The sequence below is a fragment of the Amphiprion ocellaris genome, chromosome 1, assembly GCF_022539595.1.
Source record: "Amphiprion ocellaris isolate individual 3 ecotype Okinawa chromosome 1, ASM2253959v1, whole genome shotgun sequence".
NCBI lineage: Eukaryota > Metazoa > Chordata > Actinopteri > Pomacentridae > Amphiprion > Amphiprion ocellaris.
Window position 1 is genome coordinate 13,101,223 of NC_072766.1, and position 24,021 is coordinate 13,125,243.

General features: G+C 39.8%; 1 protein-coding gene across 1 annotated transcript; it reads left to right on the plus strand.

The window, feature by feature from the left end:
* Window positions 1–69: 69 nt before the first annotated feature.
* On the plus strand, window positions 70–22,150 carry LOC111577798 (DNA-binding protein RFX7). The gene is made up of 9 exons (XM_023284242.3): window positions 70–562; window positions 5,071–5,104; window positions 9,191–9,276; window positions 9,429–9,551; window positions 10,549–10,665; window positions 12,237–12,321; window positions 12,400–12,613; window positions 13,414–13,694; window positions 15,544–22,150. The coding sequence occupies exons 1-9, from the start codon at window positions 360–362 to the stop codon at window positions 18,763–18,765; spliced, it is 4,365 nt and encodes a 1,454-aa protein (XP_023140010.2). The 5' UTR covers window positions 70–359; the 3' UTR covers window positions 18,766–22,150.
* Window positions 22,151–24,021: the final 1,871 nt, after the last annotated feature.

Genomic DNA, 24,021 nt, shown 5'->3' on the forward strand with positions numbered 1-24,021 from the left:
ACAGTCTGGTGTCTTCTGCTTACATCTTGTTTTTAATGCTGGGCGGCCCAGTGCGCATGCGTGTGCCCAGCAGCTACTACTCGCCATGCACATGCAGAGAAATCCCATAACGTGCGGGGCAGAGCACACCGGAGGGACCCGCTAGTTGTTTTGCAGCTGCCAGCCTTGCTGTTTACTCTCGCCGGTATTTATATCCATGCATCCCGCCGTGTCGGACGGCGGCACGTAGCTCCGCCGCGCTGCCGCTTTCGGTGGCCGACAGCCGGACTCGGAGTGAGCGATGTCGGAGGAGGACTGGGTGGCAACAACAACAACAGGGCGCGCTGCTGTCCCGTTAGCATCGCCACGTCCTCCGGTCCATGTCGTTTAACTCTGCCGGGCGACTGCACCCGTCCGCCCCACCCGTCCAGTCCAGTCCCGTCCCGAGGCCCGCCGCGATGGCCGAGGAGGACCCCCAGCAGCAGCAGCCGGACCACGGGGCGGGGAGTGTTCCCGGCCTGCTGCCCGGGCTGCAGGGAGCTGAGGCCGGGGCTCTGCAGCTCAGGATCAAGAACTCCATCTGGTGAGGAGACGTTCACTCACTGCTGTGCACGGTGTTTGTGCTGGAGGGGAAATCATCACCTGATACCAAATTCACAAAGTTTATTTTGGCTTGACCTTAGGTGTGGGGACAATTTGATCATCTTCTGTTTCCCATTTATTCTTAATGACCAGATGGTAAAGGGAAATAGCAGTGCCACAATACAAGAATGTTCTATTACAAGTATAAATCCTTCAGGCAAATAAATAAAATCTGCAACATGTACTTACAGTGTGCAAAAAAATACTTTGTTAAGTACTTGTTGGACAGAAAATTGGCATTATGTGAGTATTACATTGGTATTTTTAGTACATTTTTTATTGAATGTTGATGCTTGAAAGCTGCTAATGTGGTTGTTATTGTTTATATAGTAAACAAAAACTGGTCATATTGTATATTGTAACCTGCAAGTGAAAAAAAAACAGCCTGCAAATTGTCTGAAACTGTTAAGTAGAGCTAGTGGAGTTTAAAAATAAGGTATGTTTCCCTCCCTTATATAGTGGCAGAATTGATGAAATACTGAAGTAATGCTCAAGTACTTTATGAAGTACTTGAGTTAACTTTTTCACATTCTGACACTGTGTTTACTTCAGTAGTAGTAAAAGTACTCTGCTACAAGTTGAAGTTCTGCATTCAAATATTTATTTTTTTTTAAAAAGACACAAGTATATTGAGGAAAACAGTGTTTTAATGTTTTATTTTAACTTTTGAATCTATTAAATACTTTTGTTCCATATTTTTTAGATTGACTACATTTTTTTTTAATGTAAGAACTCACTACAACTGTCAGGCCAATGTTATGGAGTAAAAATATTCCAGAGAAATGCAGTTATATGTGTTCAGAAGTAAATATACTGGAGTACTAACTTACATTCCACCACTGTCATAAGTTGCACATATTCATTTATATGCCGTTTTAAAGCTGGAACACTTGACCTGATGATGTCTTCAGGTGGTTTTGTGTTCAAGTATGACAGACTGTGACGATTTTGTGAGTTTTATGTTTTCTGCTTATATCAGCCAGTTTAGAACTGAACAGCTGCATAATGGAAATATGAATGACTTGTAGTTTAGCTCAAGTCTTAAATAAGGTGTGAGTTGATGAATGGAACTATTTTTTAATAATTTTATCCTTCTCTTTCTGTAGATGAAGACTGTAAATCTTCTTTTCGTCTCGGGTTAAAAAGCTGTATAACAGGTGTCAGTGTAGTCTTATTTTGTAGGGTCAGATGTTGACTTGGTGGAATCTAATGATGCTTTTTTACAGTATAAAAGGTCAGGCTTTATGGCAACACTTTAAACTATCAAACAGTCCAGGCTTAGACAACTTCAACATGAAAATGCTGCTCACTTTTCAGCATTATTGATCTCATAATGTATGAAATAATAATACATTTCTAATTTTTTTTCCTTTCAAGTTTTGCTTTACATTTTAACTGCTGGTTTTTTACTTGTAACGTGCACTTCACCTCACACCTGCCTCCTCATCTCTTGCATGTTTGCTGATTGGTCGAAGGCATTCTTACAGTAGCCGCCGTCTATATTCAGGCTGAACTGACGCAGCAAATGTTGACTGCTGCAATATTAATGTCAGTGAACATAAATTCCACAAATTGTTATGATATAACTGAATTGTTTTTGGACCAGTTTCCTTGACAGAACTCACTGAGCTCAGGCGTCTTTTACCCAACACAATAAGACAAAAAATACTCAGTTTATTATGACATGAATTCTTAATCAACGTGTAATTTAGCGTTAATTGATTTGCATTAAAAAGAAGCCAAACAGCAGTGATTTTACACATAAAAAAAATCAAACTGCTGATGTGAAAGTGGAATATGTCGAAGCCTAATTAATTCAGTGATTGCACAGAGCAGTGCAAAGTGCTGCCTGCTTTCAGATTAAGAGCTCCTCACAATGCAGCACTTGTTTCTGTCGCTTATTTTGAACTGCTGAGTCTCTGCCTGCTTGGGTCGTCTGAGAGGCAAGTGTTAGGCTTAAGCTAATTTCCTTGACTGCTGTTGGTGAACCTTATGCTGGTTGCTGTTACTTAAGGCCATGTTCCGACCTTTTATTTATGAATGAGCTTCGGGACCATCACGTAAATATCAAACGGCCATAAAATGTCAAAAGGCTGAGGCACCGGAAAGCAGATCAAAGTTCAAACGTCTGCAAGAAATACCTCAACAGAAACATGTCACAGTGCTGCTGCAGGTTTATCAATAACATACTGGGATATTGAGTATTTGTCCATACATTTTTTACCCCTAAATGAGATTAGAGTGTCAATATTGACATGCACCTCAGTGACCTGCTGCTGGTAGAATGAGACGGTTGTAGTCTGGGTCAGCAGGTTCATGAGCAACACAGCATCAGTCTGTCTGTTCAGAGGAGCTTACAATAACACTTCACCGCTCAGTTACATCTGCGCACATTTGCGGCGTGATGTGAAGGACGTCTTGCATCAGTTCTTCATTTTCCAGTCCAAGTTACTGCAGAAAATTGCGTCAGGTGTCATTCAGTTTACCTGCCAAATCAGCCCTGCGAACGGCTTAATGACGGTCTCTCAGCACCGGGAAATCCTTGACCACCTAGTAACAGTGAATTAAAGTGAACTGTTCTTGTCGTGGCTTAGAGCGTCTCCTGACTCCGACCTGCCCGGTGTCGTCAAGTAAGAGTCTTTAAATGTGATTTACCTTCTGTCTCACAGCAGTCAACAACAACCTGAGCTGTCTGTGGATTACAGATGAAACCCAGAGACTCATGTATGGTTTGACTACATAGGAGCAGTTGAAGAGGAACTTCAGTTTTGGGCTGTTAATTTTCTCCACACCATTTTCCAGATCTATGTGCTGCTCACCTTTTACTGTACAATCAGCATGATGAGTATGTGGATGATATCAAGGAGCACCATAATACACATGGTTACCCTCTTAACCCTCCTGTTGTCTTCATTTACGAGCACCAAAAAATATTATTTCCTTGTCTGAAAAAAAATCCAAAAATTCAGCAAAAAAATTCCCCAAATTTCTGAAAATTTGCAAAACCTTCAGGAAGAAAATTCCAATAATTCCTTAAAAGTTTCCCTTAAAAGTTTTATTTTTAAAAAATCCCACAAATCTGGCAAGAAAATTCTTGTAAAAATTATCCAAAAAAATCCTAAAAATATCTAAAGTAATTCCATATATATCAGTAAAACTTCTAATATTCTCTTAAGAAAATTCGCAAAAAATCTTTTTTTTGCGAATGTTCTTAAGAAACATTTTTAACATTTCTTTTTTCCACCAAAAAATGTTCAAAGATTTCCCAAAAATGTCGAAAATGTGGACATCAGAAGTTTCACTGTGAAAATATATTTTTTTTCCACATTTTCAAACTTTAAAACGGGTCAGTTTTGATCCGCAGAACAACACGAGGGTTAAACAATATCACTGTACAAAAAACTGTTGTTTTTACGGTAAAATTCTGGCAGCTGTGGTTCCCAGAATGCTACCGCAAAATTGAGAAAGAAATGTACTGATACTGTTGATTTTAGGGTTAAAAAACGGGCTTCATTCCATATTTTACTGTAACAAAAAAATGTTTTAACCTTTAAAAATTTGAAAATTTACATGAAAATACCATATAAAATAAAATTTGCCTAACTTATTATAAATATTACAGCATTTTTCCATTATCGGCACAACAGTGTATTTACATTAAATATGTTTTTAGCAAAAATTGTGGTTAAAGCTGTCATAAAAATTAAAGCATATGTCCATTATTAACACAAAAGTAACAAACTGTTTTTTTCATGTAATAAATGCAGATATTGCCATGTTACTTGTTAAATGTTGCAGCATGTTTCCATTACCAGTACAACAATATGTACATTTAATTGGGAAAAACTGTATTCTTTTCGAGAATTAAGTGCAAAAATTAGAGTATTGTTATACATATTACTGCTTTTTTCCATTAAAAACTGTGCAGGAATTGGGAAATGTATTTTTTCAAGAGAAAAAAAAACTGAAAAACACGCTTTTCTCCTAATTAGCCTATTTGTGGTGATTCGATGTTATATAAACTGCATCAAACTGTTTTGGAGTTTAGATATTTTTATTGTCATGATTTGACAGTGTATTTTTCTGAAACCATTATTGAACATAATGGCTAAAAACATGATTAAAAGGTGAAAATCTTTTATTTTTATCAGATTCCTTCTTTGAGATTAAAGATGAAATAGAGTTCATCAGTAACTGCAAAAGAATTTGTGGTTTCTGAACCATAAAACGTCTCGGATCCCAAACAATGTTTGTACAGTGTCTGTCTCGCTCTCCTTTTACATATGACAACATGTGTTCCTGGTGGTGGGATACATGACCTGAGAGATGCTGAAGGGAGGGTCGTCTCATACCAAACATTCCTCTGCTTTATAAATAAATACACTTTAGACACAAGCGCTCATGTTACACCGGCTTCATACTAATTTATACTTTGTCTCTATTTTGCAGCAAATCTGTTCAATCAACAGTGGAAAACATTCTGGTGAGTATTCTTGACACGTTTCTGATCTAAAAATTGCAACTTAACTTGTTCTTTCTTTATTTAACTGCTATCTGATAGAATATTGTCAATAATATGTTGGTGGTTTCAGCATGTTGAGCTGAAAAAGTATTATTTTCAGATGGTTTATGTCCATCGAGATGCTTATAAAAATAGCGGCATATCTTTCCCTGGATACTTTTTAGATGAACCTATAGAGGTCGCATCTGGACAGATCTGCTCAGCGTGTCACATCTACTGGACCGTCAGGGCTCAACATGATTAATTTTTAGAAGTTCACCCGCTCCTTTCATTCCTTTCTCCATAGATCAGAAATTGTCTCTGGACGAGCTGCTCAGGTTTGCAGCCTGGTTGTGATGTCACTATAGGATAGGCCCCGCCCACCATTGGGCCCTCCCCCTGTGGGAGATGTAGACAGAGGTGGTCTTCTTCCTGAAGGGGGCATGTACAGCAGCAGTTCAGTTGGAATTAAAGCTACAGACACTAAAACAGCCTGTTTGGACTGAAACCAAGTCCTACAGACGTTGTATAATAAAAAATCTGTGCAAGTGAAACTTGAAAAGCACATTCTGCGAAATTGTGAGACTTACAGCAGCTTGTTAGAAAGGAATCTAATATGGGAAGTAAATAAAGACAAAGATAAGACTGTCTGGAGATTCATCCCAGCATCCTTGAAAATGTATTTAATCAAAAACCGTAACTGCAGATATTCATACGCAACTTTTATGGTTCAGAGATGTGAGATGCTCTGGCAGAAATACAACTGCCACACAAATATAGCAGAGTGTGGAAAAGAGCCACATGTGAAGCGCTCTGGATGTGAATCTGGGAATCACACAGCTCATGGATAATCATATTTCTTAAAAGTTTAAATTACTCCTTTGAATTTGATTGTTGCAAATAAGTTCTAAGTGAAATCCTTCGGACCACTATGTAATGGTGACACATCTTGGCAGATCTGTAGTGCAATTGTTAATCACACATTACATGATACAATCTCTATAGTCACAACAACAAACAAACTAATTCATAGCACCGCCTCAGATTACAAACCAACTGCATCATGAAATGTCGACTTTATAGTTCATAAAGCTGCATAAAATGAGCAAACCGACTTCAAATCAACCAAGAACAGCAACTGAAATCTGGTAATATGTTGCTTCAGAGTGAGTTAAATTGGGAAAAGGAGATCACTGTGTGGTGACACAGTAACATACAGACACTGACAGTCCAAGTCAACAGAGCAGGAAGTGAGTCACACTAAAAACGCCAAAGAGCAATATCAAAGGTTTCAGCGGGATCACATTTAAAATGCAGCACACAGAAAAATGATTTCCCATTGTTATTTCCCTTTAAAAAAATGACTGTATTGATATTATTTATGGGAATTATGTGTCTGATGCTACTCAGTGTCTGTTACCTTAATAGATGAGCTGTGGTTCTGTAACAGCAGAGTTAATCATTATTGTAAAGCAATGTAAAGGGTGAATGTGTCTAAGTGGAGGAATGCGTTGTGAGTGAGTGAATGTCCTTATTGTCACCATGCAGTCACAGGAAAGTTAACAGCAGCTCACCCTGCAGGCTCAGCTGTAGTGCAGAAGTCTGTCTGTCTCTGTGTGTCTGTCCGCAGCCATTTGTACTGAATGTGATTCTTAGGCTGTACAGATACACTGCCTGGCCAAAAAAAAAGTCGCCACCTTGATTTATCTAACAAATAGGTAAGAGCCTTCCATTGGATAATTACTGCAGTGATGAATATGTTTCAGCTGCAACAACTTATTTAACACTAGCTGATGCAGTGAGGAGCTTCTCATTTCTTAAACAACCATGTTTAAGAAATTAGAAGCATGAAGACATTTCCTGTGGTCATGGAAAGGATGTTAATCTGTCTCAGAAGGGTGAAATTATTAGCCTGCATCAAGCAAAGAAAACAACTAAGGAGATTTCAGAAACTACTAAAAATCGGGTTAAGAACCGTTCAACGCATTATTAAAACCTGAAGGATAGCGGTGAACCATCATCTTCCAGGAACAAATGTGGTCGGTCATGTGATCTGATGAGTCCAGATTTACCCTGTTCCAAAGTGAAGGGTAAGAAAAGAGGCAGATGAAGTGATGCACTCATCATGTCTAGTGTCTACCAGCCTGTGGGGGTTAGAGTTATGATCTGGAGTTGGTCAGGTTCAGCAACGTTATGTTCCCAAAGAATGAGGTCAGCTGATTACCTGAATATACTGAATGACCAGGTCGTTACATCAGTGGAGGTTTTCTTCCCTGATGGAACAGGCAGGTTGCTAGATGACGATGCCAGGATTCATGGGGCTCACATTGTGAATGAGTGGATCAAGGAGCATGAGACATCATTTTCACATATAGATTGTCCTCCACAGAGTCCACACCTCAGCCCCACTAAGAATCTTTGGGATGTTCTGGAGAAGACTTTGCACAGCGTCCGGCTCTCCCATCATCAATATAAGATCTTGGTGAAAAAAATTAATGCAACTCTGGACAGAAATAAATGCTGTGACATTGCAGAAACTTATCGAAACAATGCTACAGTGAATGCCATACTCAAAGCTAAAGATAGTCCAACAAAATATTAGTGTGACTTTTTTTTTTCGTCCGGGCAGTGTACACAAGTGTTCATGCTTCCTACATCTGCACTTTTTGGCTTAAAGTTAGAAATAAACCACAGTCTCATTAGACCATCAAACCTTTTTCCAGCTGACTTTAGATTCTCCAACGTGCCATCTGGCCAACTGCAGCTGAGATGAAATGTATTTTCTTGTTTTTTGTAGAGTCTCTGTTTATCTCTGTTAGATTTAAGCTGGGACTGATGAAATAGTCTCATCTAGTGGTATGAAACCTCAGAAGCCTTTAACCCATTCAGAGATGTCACGATGGAGTCCCTCACTTGTCTCCTTGAGTGCTCACTTTTTTAAGGACAGCCTGCTGTTGTCAGATATTGCTGCAGCTTCTATACAGTCTAATGAAAGAGCTCTTCACTGTTTTAGCACTGCACTCATGTAATATGGACAGTTTTAAATAATTACCACAGTGGAGGAAGCACAACAGGAGACTTAACACATTCCTTGCAAACTGCTGGTGCCCACATTATTACAGATTTAGCACAGTTTCCTCTGGTGCCACAACTGTTTTTCATATATGCAGCAGTCCTCTAAAACAGCCTTAAAGAAATGGTTTAAAATCCCTCTTTAATTTTGCGCTACTTTCATGAAATGCTAGGGCTGGCCTCAATAGTAATTTCTGGGACGAGTCGAATACCGATTGCACGACGTCGTCCGACGGGGGTGGGGGGATCCCAATATTCGGATCTGAAAATAAATATTCGGATACCGCCATAATGACCGAATATTTGTATATTCGGATCCAGCCCTATGAAATGTTTCGTTAAACACGCATCCAGTGAACAATCCTGAAGAAGTGAACATGACTTCTTCTTTAATAGGCTTTTCACATTTTTGTCACGTTCTGAGAATAACCTTGCTGAAATGTAGTCTTTTCCTGTTTGATACTGTAGAAATTCTTAGTTGACTAATCAATTAATAGAAAAATAATCTGCTAAATATTAGCTTTAAAAGATTTTAAAAACTATTTTTCTTCTTTGTGCCACATAATAATTTTGTATCTTTAGGTTTTGGGCTGTGGGTCGGACAAAAGGAGTTTTTACACGTCAGTTTGGGTTTTCAGACATTGCAAAGGGCAAGTGTTCACTATTTTCCGACATATTTAGATCAAACAGTCAGTTAAACAATTGAGAAAATAATCTGCAGATTAATCAGAAAAATAAACGGATATCAGTTGCAGCCTTATAAGGCAGGTACACTGTTGAACTCTGTATAAAAACAAAAAAGTTGTCTAAAATACACATTTTATTAATACCTAACATAATAACTGTCCAGCATTTACCCCCTGCTTTCAGTGAGTTACTCTGCAGGAGTGAATGAACTACCTCTGCTTTTAAATCCAGACAGGACGTTGCTTTCTGTTGCTGGACAGGAAGGCAAAATATTAAAACCGCTTGTGTTTTGTCTTTTTGTTTCTGCAGCAAGATGTTGAGAAATTCTCCGACATCGAAAAACTCTACCTCTACCTGAAGTTGCCTTCTGGTCCCAGCAGCAGCGCTGATAAAAGGTAAGAATGCATTTTATTAGAAAGAAACATTTATGAAACAGGAATCCACTAAAATGATTAAACCAGCATGCTGTGTGAATGATAATGACCACATCAACAGAGCTTCGATTAGCTTTGATAAGAATCAATCAACGATCCACATCTTTTCTCAGTGACCAGAGCGCCTTGTCATCGAGCCGCACACAGCAGATGCATGCGTTCAACTGGATCCGTAATCATTTAGAGGAATATCCAGAGACCTCTCTTCCCAAGCAGGAGGTCTACGATGAATACAAGTATGTATAAACAGCAAGAAGAGCTTCAGGAAATTCACAAATATTCTGTTTTATTCTATTTGTATCACTGTATTTTTTGTAATCAAAGCTCAGACTTGTTTCTTCTTCAGATACATAAAAATACATAACACATAGTCACACACGGACTAAATTAGACTGTTTCTTTGCAAGTTTTCCTCACCTTCTTTATAGACAACAGCTACTAGTGTTTGAGCTTCTTTCTCCTCTGAATTAGTGCCGGCTAAAGCGTCAGTATAAATAGATGCTGCAGGCATGAGAATCACAGAGCAGCATGTGTCGGTAATATTAGAATGGAAAGTCTGAGACAGCCATTGAAATGCTCTGACAGTGTTATGTAACTGTCTTTTTAACTCTACTAGAACAGAAATACAGCGGCCTCCAGAAATATTGGCGCCTTTGGGACAAACAGGTGAAAAGGCTTTAAGGACACATAATATGTTTCACTTATGTGCCCTAAAACATCACATTTGTCATTGGTCACAGTCACTTTCAAACTTTAGTGGCTGAGCTTCTAGAGAACTCATACTCAGCAGTTAGTTTTTGAACAAATGGCTGATTTTTGCAACATGAATTCTGTGAGGACATAAAGGTTCCCAGCTGAGTTTTTGACCTCTAGTAGCACCACGCGCCTGACGCACAGTCCCGCTAATGGTTTCACACTGTTCCACACATCTGCAGCTGGCGGTAACGTGCCAAGAGAAAAAGGAGCTGATGAGTTTACGTCCAATATTCACACTCTTTTAACTCTGCTTTTGAACTCCTGAGAATGATATCTGGCTCTGGAGCTGCTAAATGCTCAACTATGTTCACCAGCCAGACCCATTCTGGCTCTTTGGAGCCGAGCAGGTCGAGTTATGTGGGTTTATCAAAGCTTTATTTTCTACTGGAATCAATAGGAAACCCCAAACGGTGAGCTGAAAGGAAGAGAGCAGTCAGGGGATAACTGGATTTCATTCATTCTTTTGATGTGTTGCAGGAGTTTTTGTGACAATCTGAACTACCACCCACTGAGTGCAGCAGACTTTGGAAAGATGATGAAAAATGTCTTCCCCAACATGAAGGCGCGTCGACTTGGCATGAGGGGAAAATCAAAATATCCTTCACTGGAATGGATTGTACCAGTCTGGCCTGTGTCTCTGGTCGCACACCATCTGCTACTGCAGTTCATAAGCTCTCTAAATATAGACGTGAAATGAAATAAAGTCCCCCTCTGCCTCCGAAGCAGAGGCAGAATACACAGACCCTCAGGGGAGCCGCTGTGATCTTGACCTTCATGACACATTCGCGATTTTAGTTTTTCAATTTAGCCCATGACGTCAAAGTGCACAACTTTGTTTATATTCACGACCTTCATCGGGGTCAGTAATATTATCGCTGTGTGAGGCGGGGTCGCGGCTCTTAGATTTCATGTCAGAGGGTAGAATAACAACGTGTTGGCCTGTTGAGGGCAGTTTGCCTTCAACTCATGATGGCTGCTGGTGTCTAAGAAGTCAGTGAATCACTGTCATTCATACAGTGTTTCCAGCATGAGCACAAATTAAAATAATCTATAAAAGAAGTGGTTTTGCATCGATACATAAAAAAAAAACACACAAAAGCTGAGAAGTGTTTAAACTAGTGTAAAAACTGATTCTTCTGTTATTTAATTCCATGAGGTGTTTATTATCTAATAATTAATTGTAGATTAAATGCAAGTTTTAAAGTAGTAGTTTATAGAGGAACAGGTGAAGACATGAGCTCTTCTTCAATCACAATTATGAATTTTGAAGTTCTCTAAAACAATATGCTGTTTTTGCAAATGATTTCTAGTTCTCTGTATCTTCTTCATGTGGATCTTGCATAAATTTAGGCTTTTACTGATGTATATTTATGCACGAGGGCAATTAATAGTGTCACAAGCTTTCACTCAAAGATCAGAAGAAAACTTTCTTAAACACTTAAACAAAGCAGAAGAACAAATCTTTTCTTCTTTATAATGCACACTGAATTGCTATATTTCTGTTTTTCACTCGATAGACAGACTCACAATCTAGAATTTGCCAAAAAAATCAAAGACAACCGGATCCAGAAGCATTTTCTAGCCCCAAATGTTAGCGCTAATTGTAATAATGTGTTTTATAGATGATATATCTGTTGTTTCAGACCATATAAAAGTTTTAAAAAAGGAGTTTTGCCAAAAACTATGATATATTTTCACAGTAGTTCACAACAGGTAGCATTAGATTGGTTAAAGATGGTCCTGTTAACTTTTATGTGATGTGTTTGGAATAGAAAAAGAAGGTGGCCCTAAGATGCTACAGTGTGCTTAGACGTGTTTAATTATGATATAATCTTATAATTCTATTATTTTTCTCTAATTTTCTATAGAACTGATAGGTATTAGAATAGAATATCCTTTATTAATCCCACAAAGGAGAATCTGCAATTTCACAGGAGAAAATGAGAGTAAGACAGCTAGAAAATACAACTATAAATTAAGATATATACAAAATATATACAATATAAAAAGAAAAACAAGAACACAAGGATGCTAACAGCACAAATTTAAGAATATATACACAAATGAATAGCACAGATTTTACAGGTCTTACATTATCCATATTTGCACTTGTGATTTTTCTGTGCAACCATGTGTTTTTTTTTTAATCTTTAACATGGACTCACATATTGCTATAGTGGACTAAGGAAGAGACCCTTTGTCCACATGCCATCTCTGCCCATTCTGGACCTCCATAAAACAGCAGACGGAGTAAGTGCGTTTACATCTCCCTCTAATACTATTCCAGAATATTCTGTTTGCATTTATCCACATCTCTGCTGTGTGTAGCACCAGTGTGATGCTCTGGAGTCGCTGGGGCAACTGAGCAGCATCAAGGAGGAGGTGCGATTTGCCGCCTGTGATCTGGTGTGTGAGTGGGCCCAGAAGGTGCTGAAGCGCCAGTTTGATGCTGTGGAAGACTTGGCTCGCTTCCTGATCGACAGTCACTACATCAGCAACAAGTCTCTGGCAGCTCTCACCATCATGACGGGAACAGCAACAGGTAGGTGACACTGGCTTCATGCCCCATGTGGATGAAAAAGACAAGTCAGTGGAGACATCTAGTGGCAGCAGCGTGTTGCTGCACTGACGAGTTGTGTGTACTGGATTTATCATGTCATTACTTAAGTAAATTTATCGATAGTCATTTAAAATAGCTATCTATAAACTTTTCTCTAACTGTCCATCTTTGTTTGTTTTTCAGTTTAAGGAAATATTGAATATTTTCACCTGTTTGGGTGTGGTGGGGAGGAATTTTGATGTTTGAAAAGTGACAAGAGCCTGAAACTAGACACTACTTTATTTGTGAGAGGAACTGTATGCTTAATCCTTTGCAGTGTTTTGTATTTTACAGGCAGACCATCGTTTTTATGTAAAACTGACATCTCAAAAGTACAGTCCAAAATTATTCGTACCCCTATCAAAATTGAACTTAAAGTTACTTTAAAATATAAATAAAAGCTGAGAAATTATTTTTTCCACAATGATGCCTCTTGTACATCATCTTATTATCTTTTGGGAAACACCTTTGTCATTTCCAATTTAAAAAAAAAACAAAAAACTTGTTGGTTGAATAAAAGTAACTTTAAGTCAATATTTGCTAGGGGTATGAATAATTTCGGGCTTGACTGTAACTACAAAAATGCTGAGGAGTAAGTAATGCAATATTCTTCCCTAAGATTTTGAGCTAAGACGTGGCAGAGATGCGAGGAGACGCGTTCACACAATGAAAACCACCCATATTATCTTCTCATTGCAGTAGCTTATGGTGTGTACATGAATGTCTTTGTTTTCTGTCTTCAGAGGTCAAAACTCCACAGACCGTCTCAGCCTTCGCCTCTGCTGCTGAGGTTCACTCCTTCCAGCCTCACGTGACCGCACTCTCATCTCCGTCTGTCGATGCGAAGCAGCAGCTCCAGAGGAAGATTCAGAGGAAGCAGCAGGAGCAGAAGCTGCACTCGCCTTTACCTGGAGAGGGTCAAACCAAGAGGGCGGACGACAGCGTGCCTTGTGGTAGCCCCGCCCCTCCGTCACCTCAGCCAACCATCGGCATCGTGGTCGCCGCCGTCCCAAGTCCCATCACGGTAAGATAACACTATAGATCACGGTAAAGAGTGTGATTTGTTCACTTGAAATTAGTGTTAAAATGGGACATGATTTAGCTGTATTAATGCTTAAAAACATGCTTAAAACATTATAAATTCTAATTTACATTTAATTTTTTAGTCTAATAACTGAGTAAATGTGTTGATCAAGAACAATGAGTCCTGTCTAAATGCTGCGTTGCTTTTAAAGTCACAGGCCACTGGAATAAATCACTACATGTTGAATGTACTGTCAACATATAACAAATAATCAGACTGATACAAAATGTGTTCACAGTCATGTGAAGTCAGGAACTTTTCAGTTTAACTGCAGACTGTGTTTACACTGAGCAACAAAACAAATTAAAAATGACTTTGAAATCTCCATGTTTATTTATTTCTTTATTTGGTAGGGACAGTGCACATTAATGAACGTCTGTTTAAACAGCTATGGACGTAAATATGCCGGATTGTAGCAACAATGCTAATTTACATCCGCAGTCTGTAGGTTAAAAAAAAAAAACAAATCAAAAAACTGAAAAAGACACAACGGTGATACTGAGGACAGTAAGTCACAATAAAGACACATTGCAAAAAGCACACAAAGAAAACATAACAGTGAAACATACAATAAAACATAGGACAATAGGTCGCTATAAAAGGTCAATAGGCACAATAAAAGGTAATTACAAAGTGTACACAGAGAAGTTAAAGGTCATTGGTCACAAGACTGGTTCACATGTGTCCATGGATGGGAGTGATTCCAGCGGTAGAACTGCAACCAATAAATCTATAATTATCTATTATAATCTATAATTTATAGAGCTATAAAGATCTTTGCCATCCTGAAGATGATGATTCACCTCCCTAAAATCAAGTGAAAGAAAAGACTCAAGATGACTGCAACAAATGCTCAGCTCTCCATACAGTCAATAAAAGCTGTTACAACAAAGAGAAAGTCCTTTTATGTACTGGATACATCGTTTGCTATGACTTCTGCAGCACCAATACACAATGAACAGAAAGCTCACACATGGGAAAACACACACACACACACACACACACACACACACACACGCACACGTGAACACGTTACTTCTGAAATGAATCCGGCCTCCGTGAAAAGCACTCACTGTACGGAATGACATCTGTCAACGTTGCTAATCTATTAATGCAACATTGAGACGTTAACGTTTATTCAGTAGTTTGGTGCTGCAGCAGGATGAGGTGGAAACAGTATAAACTGCTTCATATAATGTTGAGTAATTAAAACTGTTTAAAGATACTAATAAATAAATTGATCACATTTTGCATGTCAAGTCTTAATCTGAAAAGTAGCTAGAGTTATCGGAAAGATTAAATGAATTAAAAAATATCATGTTAAACAATTAAAATTGCTCTTAAGTGCAGAAACTGATTAAATGTGTTTAGTTACATCCCCCACAGGAGAATAACATATGATGATATACATAATTTATTTAATACCCTTTATGTTCACAGATTTATTTATGGTAAATAAACTGTGTAACAAGAATACCCTTCTCCAAGGTAATGGTCGTTAAAGTATAGAACTTAAACTGAGTATTATATCATGGGATTTATTTGTTAAACTTAATATTCATTCATTCATTCACTTATGCTTGGGAAGACGAGTCTCAGTTTCGGTTGTACATACAATAAATACAATAAATTTACAATCAAATAGCAATAACATGAGTTCATGTCTACATGAAATGTACATCAGATTATATGAAACTGGAAAATTAGAAATTACATGACATTCCAAAACTTGATAATTTCATCTGTCATTCAGTGGTTTCATTTTGTGATTGTTCTGTTTTCTGTGCAGGTCCACAGGAGCAGACAGCTGATGTCCCCGAGTCCAGTGGGAACAGTGGAGAGCAAGGTGCTGCCTATTAACTTCCAGATGGTGACCCAGCCGGTTCAGGCGGTGAAACAGAGCCCCAAACCCCCTCAAAATATCCTAGCCAGCCCAGCGGGGGAACGCACGGCTCGGCAGCGCTATGCTCAAATCCTGCCCAAACCTTCGGCCACCACTGCCATCGCTCTGCGTTCGCCCTCCACCATGATCATCGCCAACAGCCCCATCAAGACCATGATGACCACGTGTCATGTCAGCCCAGTCAGTCTGGTCAAGATGACAGCCATATCGCTTGCACCCAACAGCAGTGAAACCACCACATCCCTTACAAACTCCACACTGCGGCCATCGTCTGCAGGCATCAGCTCTGCAGTTACAGAAGATATCAGCTCGAATCAAAGCATGAGGAGTTCCTCTGCAGTCCCCATTCTGGCCCCGGTGGCCAGATCAGGGCAGACTGCTAACACTCCCAGCATTGATGTTGAAATGGAAGTTGAAGCTATACATAAAAACAGTCAAATGCAAAATCTTGGCAGTCAAGTTTTGACTCCAGGAGCGATGGGAAATAGACTGGGATGGGGTGTGCAGAGGGCTGCCAGTGTGCCCATACCTCAAACTAAAGGCTTCCTGGGTCTGGAGGAAACATCCAGCACTAAATGCAACGGAAATTCCTTTGCAAGCACCAGCACTGTGGCAACAGCTGAAAGAAGCAATAATAGCACTGATAGTACAAGCACTTTGCACTTAGCTCCCCCTACTCAGAATGCCAGCACTGTTTCTTTACTAAACACCAGCGGAGTGTCTTCGTTTGGGGAGGGCAGCCAAGTAAAGCAAGGTTTCTTGTCCACAAAGAACCTCAGGAAACGCTCAGGCCTCAGTCCAGACCTTTCTCCGGTCAAAAGGGTCTTCATGCCCCAGCAGCCAGTAGAGGGCACTGCTGCTCCTGGATATGGCATCAGAAACACTGTTGGCAATGTCTCCAGGCCAGGTGCTCCAACTAGACCTGAAAGTGCACCAGCCACCAGGGAGGTAGAGATGAAAATGAACTTTGTCTTGTCCCCTCAAGTCCCTGCACTCTGCACTTCTTCTTCCAGAGCCAGTGGCTTTTACTCTGTTGCCAAAACGCATAGTTCAGTGCAGAGGAAAAACACTTCCACTGTTATGGAAAGCAGCACTTCAGTCAGTCATGCATTAATACAGCAACAGCAGGGGCACACAGTGGCTAACGTGCATGCTATACCCAACAACCCTGGTTTCCAGAAACATTCAGGTGTGAGTTCAAACTCAACTGCAGGGAGCCTGGAAGGAGCTCCACCGCAGATCTACGCTCAGTCTAATTCTCAAACCTTAGAGTTTTTAGGTCAAGCTTCATCGTCCAGTCAGCTCCCTATGCAGACAGATATGGACTACTTTTCCTTTGATGACGATGTGACTCAGGACAGCATCGTGGAGGAACTTGTGCAGATGGAGGAGCAGATGAAACTCAACAACCTGCAGGAGTTTGGAGAGTGTGTTGCATTGCAAAGCCAACAGCCGGTGATGCCGGACAACATGACGCCCACCCATCAGAACATGACTGCTTTCTATCATGCTGCAAACAGCAGCAACAACCCAGTCCAGACTCCAACACCGACACCCACACCCACGGCAGAAATGATAGGAGGAGCCCAAACTCTGACGGGAGAGAGCCCCTGTTCCCACATCACTTCCACCACCCCAGTGGACAGTGCTTTGGGAAGCAGCCGTCACACCCCAGTCGGTACTCCACACTCCAACTGCAGCAGCACGGTTCCTCCCAGTCCAGTCGAGTGCAGGAACCCGTTTGCATTCACACCCATCAACTCCAGCATGACTGGTTTTCATGACGGCAGCACTGTCTCCAGCAGTCCCGTGAAGCCCATGCAGCGGCCGATGGCCACCCACCCAGACAAAGCCCGTCTGGAGTGGATGAACAACAGTTACAACAGCACCAGTGGGAGCGCAAATAAGTCCAACAGTGGAATGGGAATCCTCGCCAGCTATCAAGGCCTAATGGACGACCATTTTCAAAAACCTCACGCCTTCGCCATTCCTCACGCACGACACCACGACAGCCATTTCGGCCGATTGACCCCCATCTCACCTGTGCAGCAGCAGGTAGCTAACATGGCCAAGCAGGAGGGCTTTGCTGTTCCTGCCCCTCTGGATAACAAAAATAGCAACACATCTGCAACAGCTTTCCGATGTCGCAGTGTCAGTCCTGCTGTGCATCAGAGGAATCTGACTGTGAATGCAGTGAACACAACCCTTCCCAATGTCCCTCGTTCGGTGGTGTCTCCTTTTAATTCTCCTGTGACGCCAGAGGTGTTGAACATCTTCGCAAACAGCCAGACGAATCTTGGGGTGAGCAGCATGGCTCAGAGGAGCCGCTCGGTGCCGCTCAACATCATGATGCAAACTGAAGTCCTCCCCACAGCGGGTCAACAATGCAGCAGCAACAACATCACCAATGTCCTCCTGAACAAGCTGGACGGGGACCACGATGACACCATGCGAGGTGTTGGCATCAATAGTCTTTCCTCCACCTACACTGCACGTATGAACCTCACCCAGATCCTCGAGTCCAACGCCAACTTCTCCTGCACTGACAGCCGCCTCAGCCTGATGGCCTCTGACTCCACCAGCACATGCAAGATGCAGAGGCCCAGTTACCTCATAGAAAATGCTATTAATGAACAAATGATCCTCTCAGCAGGAGACAGCCAAGGACAATCAGCCTCTGGAGCGCAGCAGCGACACCAGGCCCAGTCTATAATGTTGGCTTTAGGCTCACAACAGCAGCAGCAAGAAGAGCTTCAGCCGCATCAGCAGTTAGATTTCAGCAGCACTCAAGACCTCCTGACAGACGGCAGCCTTTCTGCTGGCAGTCATCTCCTGGAGCAGGTGTCAGAGCTCTCGACAGGTGGCACAGATTTCCCCTGTGAAATCAGAATGACATCGGAGCTGTCCAGCAGCATCAATGACCTTAACGCACTGGACACAAACCTGCTGTTTGACCCCAACCAGCAGCAAGGGCAATATCAGAACGCTACTCCAGAGGAGCTGGTGAGTGATCCACTGTTTCAGCAGATTACCAGCGAGACCGCGCACTCAAGCGGACTCGACTGGTTAGAGAGCAAAGATCACCCAACTGTTGGCCTGATGGGCTGAGAACAGCTGTTTTTTAAGTCATGTTGAACATGTTCATCTGTGGTTGCTGTTTGTTTTATTTATTTTCAGGCATTTACACTTTATAATGCAACACTGGACACTTTGAGGTTTGTCCAGTTTAAGTGCCAGGCTAAACTGAGATAATGCTGCAACACTGATTAAAATGCTGGTCATTTCCCTTTAATGAGAGAACATCGCTTTGTGTTGTTTGATCGAGAGTGTTTCCAACAAGTAAACAAAGCAAAAAAGAAACTTAATTAAACCTGTTCTCCTTACATTGTGTTTAATATTTCACTGAACAGTCACTTGTTGAAAAAAATCGAAACACTGTAAATAAATAAAAGTGGGAGATTATTATTAATAAGCCTTTTACAATAATGCTTATGACAGCTACAGGTGATGTGTAATTAAAGGTACATAACAGCTAATTATATTTACTGCTGAACTAACATAGATGATAATTCAAACATTAGTGTGTCATGAAGACTGAAAAACCTGGAGGAACTTAAATTTTCCTTAGATATCGACCTCACTTCACATTAACGTGTAAAAGTACACACACGTACTATTTAGAGAGTACTGACAAGAACATAGAACCAAGATCATCTCTGTAAATCCATTTAATATAACCTGATGATAATATATAAGAGTTGGCATGGAGTATATAACAGGATGTGATTATATTTACAATAATACATGTATTAGCTGTTTATCTAATCATAAACATTGTGTCCTTTACTCATTGTTCACTTTGATGGAATACATGAAAAATAGCTGATAAAATTTCCATACAAGAAAGTGCTATACTGTGTGTATAAACTGTGATTTCCTAAGTTTGTATTCCCACTTTTCAAACGATTATTGCGTTTTGATCTCACTGCCTTTGAGCCTCTCAGAATCAATCAATAAATATGATGAGCTCACATGGATGATGTCAATATTATAATTAGGCCTGTTGATGCACATTAATTTTACAAATCAAACTAAAGAAAAGTTTGAAAACAGTAATCTGTTATGGACCATGATTATAAAGAATCCCCACTGAATTTAAATCATGTGCAAAATTTATATGCAATAAACACTAAACGGATAAATGATGAGACAATAAGCCAAGAAGTTTACCTCTGCCCCTAAAGTAGCTTTAATTATGCACTATTTAAATGTTAGTTATGTCGCGTAGTATTTCTTGTTGAAATGCCACATAGAACAAAACAACAAGCAGCAAAAAAAAGGCAGAACCACTGAAACATAGGAATAAAGATCAACATTTATGTCGTTTACCTAAGAAGTAACCCTCTGAACCCCAAACTTTACAATGTCTTATGTGCTGTATGACACAGTTATAATGCCAAAACAAAAGTAGAATTAGTCTTTAAAAACCTGGAATCAACATGTACATTTTTCCATGTACACAGAAGTGATGTTAATGGTGACTATGCATGCAATAGATATTGCACTACTTCCATTTTAACTTTGTTTCCAGACCTGTCTCTGTGTAAACACAGCCTGCAGTTCAGCCTAATTTTTGTCACGTGATTCGTGGTTGCAGCCTAGTCAGTAATGGCCTCGCAGTTGCACTGAGGAACATAGAAATGTTTAATTTTCTACAGAATCTGGTCACTGCAAGCATTTGTTTTTGGAGAAATTTTAATTGAGACATGGAAAATAAACTGATTTCGATGTAGTATCATAATTTCAAGCTTTGAACTGGATAAATTAGTGGAATTATTCATTGCAAATGAATAGTTCACGCACCAATGGAAAGTTAAAAACCCAATGATTTTTCTGTCTTCATGGTTTCCAGCCCTGATAAATGCCTTTCAATCCTGCTGATGAATTTGGGGTTCAGAGGGTTCAACTAAATCCTTAAATAGGGATTTTTTGCACTTTTGACTTATGAGTCATCAAATTAAAAATTAAAATAAAATGATTTTACTTAGTGCTCTGAAAATATATGAATTGCTTCATGTGTAGATTACTCCTTTTCATCTGAAAATGACCTACGTAGATGAAAGTGGCAGGAACTTGAGGAACATGTATATTAGTCTCATCATACTGCACTGACAATCTGTAATCCTTTACAAAAATACGCTGTTTGGTTTGATTGTTAAAAGAACAATGTTATTGCCTACCCTGAGGAGTCGGTCAAACTGCATAGCAGCTAAATGTGAACTTGTACCTTGACACTGATGCTGAGCGGCGAGTGAAGAAGTGGTGCAGCCACTGAGTCAGAGGTGCTTCTGAGGGCTTTTGGTTTCTGAGCCTTATGTCCATGCCAAAGATGTAACTCCAGTAACGTGCACTACGATCAGAGCGTCTAACCTCCTGCTTGATGGACATACAGCTATAACAAATGTATCCAAAAGTTGCAGCACTGGAAATGATTTTTCCTCTAAATCAGTCGGGGAAACATTGAGGATTTCTTTGTTTACGATTGTTGATGATTTTGTAAACACAACATAATGTTTTTATGGATGCAAAAAAGCAAACACTAGTTTATCGACAAACTGTTCCTCTGTGTTAGCATTAGATCTCAGAGTTTGTGTTCTTGGTCACGCTAACTTTATTTGTTGTACAGATTGAGGATGTGACCAGTCGTCCAGTGCTTTTTTTGTTTGTTTGTTTTGTGGCTATTTATTTACAGCGTGTCGTTTGTACAGAAAATGTAACCCTGAAATGCATATAATCTTGTGTATTCACAATAATCTGACTTGCACTGTTCTGGTGTTTTGTAGAATACGTTTAAAGTGTCATAGGGAATTACCACGTATCATATACAATACTTCAGTTTTTTTTATATACAGGTGATCTGTTTTAATATTCTGTAAATGATGATACCAAATTTTACACAATTCTTAGGGTTCGGCTAGTCTTTTAAAAACTATCAAAACTTGATTTTGGCCAAAAATTGTACCAAAAAATATTTGCACATGTTCTAAAAGGTGAAAATGAGACTATCAATATTTATATGGTGTAATAATAGTGTCTGGATATATTGCAGTACATTGAATCTGGCAGTTTTATACAGATGGCAGTACTTTAAACTTCTGTAAAAGCAGATTGTCATGATTATCTTGAGTCTAACTTAGCAACTTTTATTGTTCGTGTTTAGTTTTGATCTGCTCTCAGTTGTGATGTTTAACTTACCTGTGTGTCTGTGTGTGTTTGTTAGCACTGATGTTTTGTTTAATGAAGACTTTACCCTTCCTCTTGTAAGTGGTTCAGAGCTGTAGAGCTGCCCTCCACTCTGCTTTTGTTGCTGTGCTCTGTGTACAGGGTAACTGTTTTTGTTTTTGCATCTTAGCAAGTGCTTTTATAAGGGGAAGTGCTTGTTCATACTGGTTTTTAAAAGACTTTTTAAAACTAATAAACATTTTTAAGTACATTACCGAAACCAGTGGTTTTTTTCTTTAATTCTGCATGAAACTAGAAAAAGCTCAGACTCTAGAGTTGCCTGCACAGAAAAACTTCTGCCTCTTCACTTCTGAAATGTTACATAAAAACCATTTCCGTCATTACAAACATCTGGAGGTTGTTTAGAACATGTAATGAGAAGAATGTCTTCTACAATAAATATTGCATTGTATTGGATTCCCTGTTTGTTAGGATGAACTGAATCACTGTAAACACTACTGGAACAGAACTTAAGATTTTGGACATCGTCGGCATCAGTCATCAAGTAAAACATCAAAATAAACAACAACAGGCAGATCATCCTAAAGTTTACAGTTTTGTATTAAAATGTTACATACACACACACACACACACATATATATATATATATATGGCTTGTTTAACATGTAGTTGTGTGCATATGAAAAGTATTTCATTTTTGCCTGTGCCATTGTGATAAGAATGAGATCAGTAATGTGTTAATTCTACTACAGTGGGTTAAAGTGGATAAATATGCATATATTGGTATTGCCACTCAACTAAAATGTATTCTACAATATCTGCATATTGAATATTTGGAAAAATCAAATTTTGTGCATTACTACACAATGAAAAAAAAATACATTTACAATTGCATGCAAAATTATTCAATCTCCCCTGACATTTTTGACATTCTGGCAAAATGAGCAACATTACAACTGCAGGCGATTACTAAATCCTCTGAGGTGAACAATTAGTTTATTGAAATATAATACCAAACCAAAAATCAAGATTTAATTCATAATAGATCCAAAATTTCAACTTTTTTACAAAAGGTAGGCTGCAAAATTATTCAACCCCCCTCTGAGGCCGCATCTTTGGAACTTCATTCAGCACCCTTTTACTGCAATGGCCTGCTGTAGACGGAAGGTACAGCCTCTAACAAGCTTCTGGTAGCGCTCCCTGGGAATTTTAGCCCATTCCTCGTGAGCAGTTGTCTCTAGCTCAGCATTGTTCTTAGGTCTACGTGCTGCAAAAGCTTTCTTCAGATATCACCACAGATTATCAATTGGGTTTAAGTCTGGAGATTGTGATGGCCACTCAAGAACCTTCCAAGCTTTTTCTCTAACCAAGCCTTTGTTGGTTTTGATGTGTGTTTGGGGTATTTGTCTTGCTGGAATGTCTAATTACGCCCAAGCTTCAGCTTTTTCATGGACTGAGTGACATTCTTGGTCAGAATATCCTGGTACTTGCCTTCAATATGTTGGAGATTCCCAGTTCCAGTAGAAGCAAAACCCCCCTACAGCATCACAGATCCACCACCATGCATCACAGCAGGCAGGGTGTTCTTCTCCTCGTATGCCTCGTTCTTCCTGCGCCAGACATACCTCCGATCCATAGGACCAAAGAGCTCTAGTTCTGTCTCATCAGTCCATAGAACAGTCTTCCAGAACTTCTGTGGCTTTGATAGGTTGATTTTAGCTTTCTGGAGATGATTTTTCTTGTGATGTGGCTTCAGAAGCGGTGTCCGTCTAGGGGATCTGGCATTAAGACCTTCAGCAAGGAATGTGCGGTGTACTGTGTCCACAGAAACATCAGTTCCTCTTTCAGCCAAATCTTCCTGCAGGTCCTGGGCAGTAAGCGTAGGGTTCTTGTCCGTCTGTCTCTGCAGGAATCTTGATGTTCTTGCCGACAGCTTCTTTTTTCAACCACAACCATGTAGTGTAGCCACAGTACCAGTGGCTCTGAACTTATGAATGGTGCTTCCAACAGTGTCTCTGGGAACATTCAAGAGCTTGGATATCTTCTTGTATAACCATGTTGCTTGCAAGAGGCGTATGGGGAGTACTGACACAAAGTGTACCCATTTTATAGATATGAGTA

Excerpts from the sequence above, each read along its gene's own strand:
- LOC111577798 (XM_023284242.3), top strand. The coding sequence starts at position 360 with ATGTCGTTTAACTCTGCCGGGCGACTGCACCCGTCCGCCCCACCCGTC. Across the intron at positions 9,552-10,548 it reads GAGGTCTACGATGAATACAA|GAGTTTTTGTGACAATCTGA; the intron begins GTATGTATAAAC and ends GATGTGTTGCAG. Across the intron at positions 10,666-12,236 it reads GGCATGAGGGGAAAATCAAA|ATATTGCTATAGTGGACTAA; the intron begins ATATCCTTCACT and ends ACATGGACTCAC.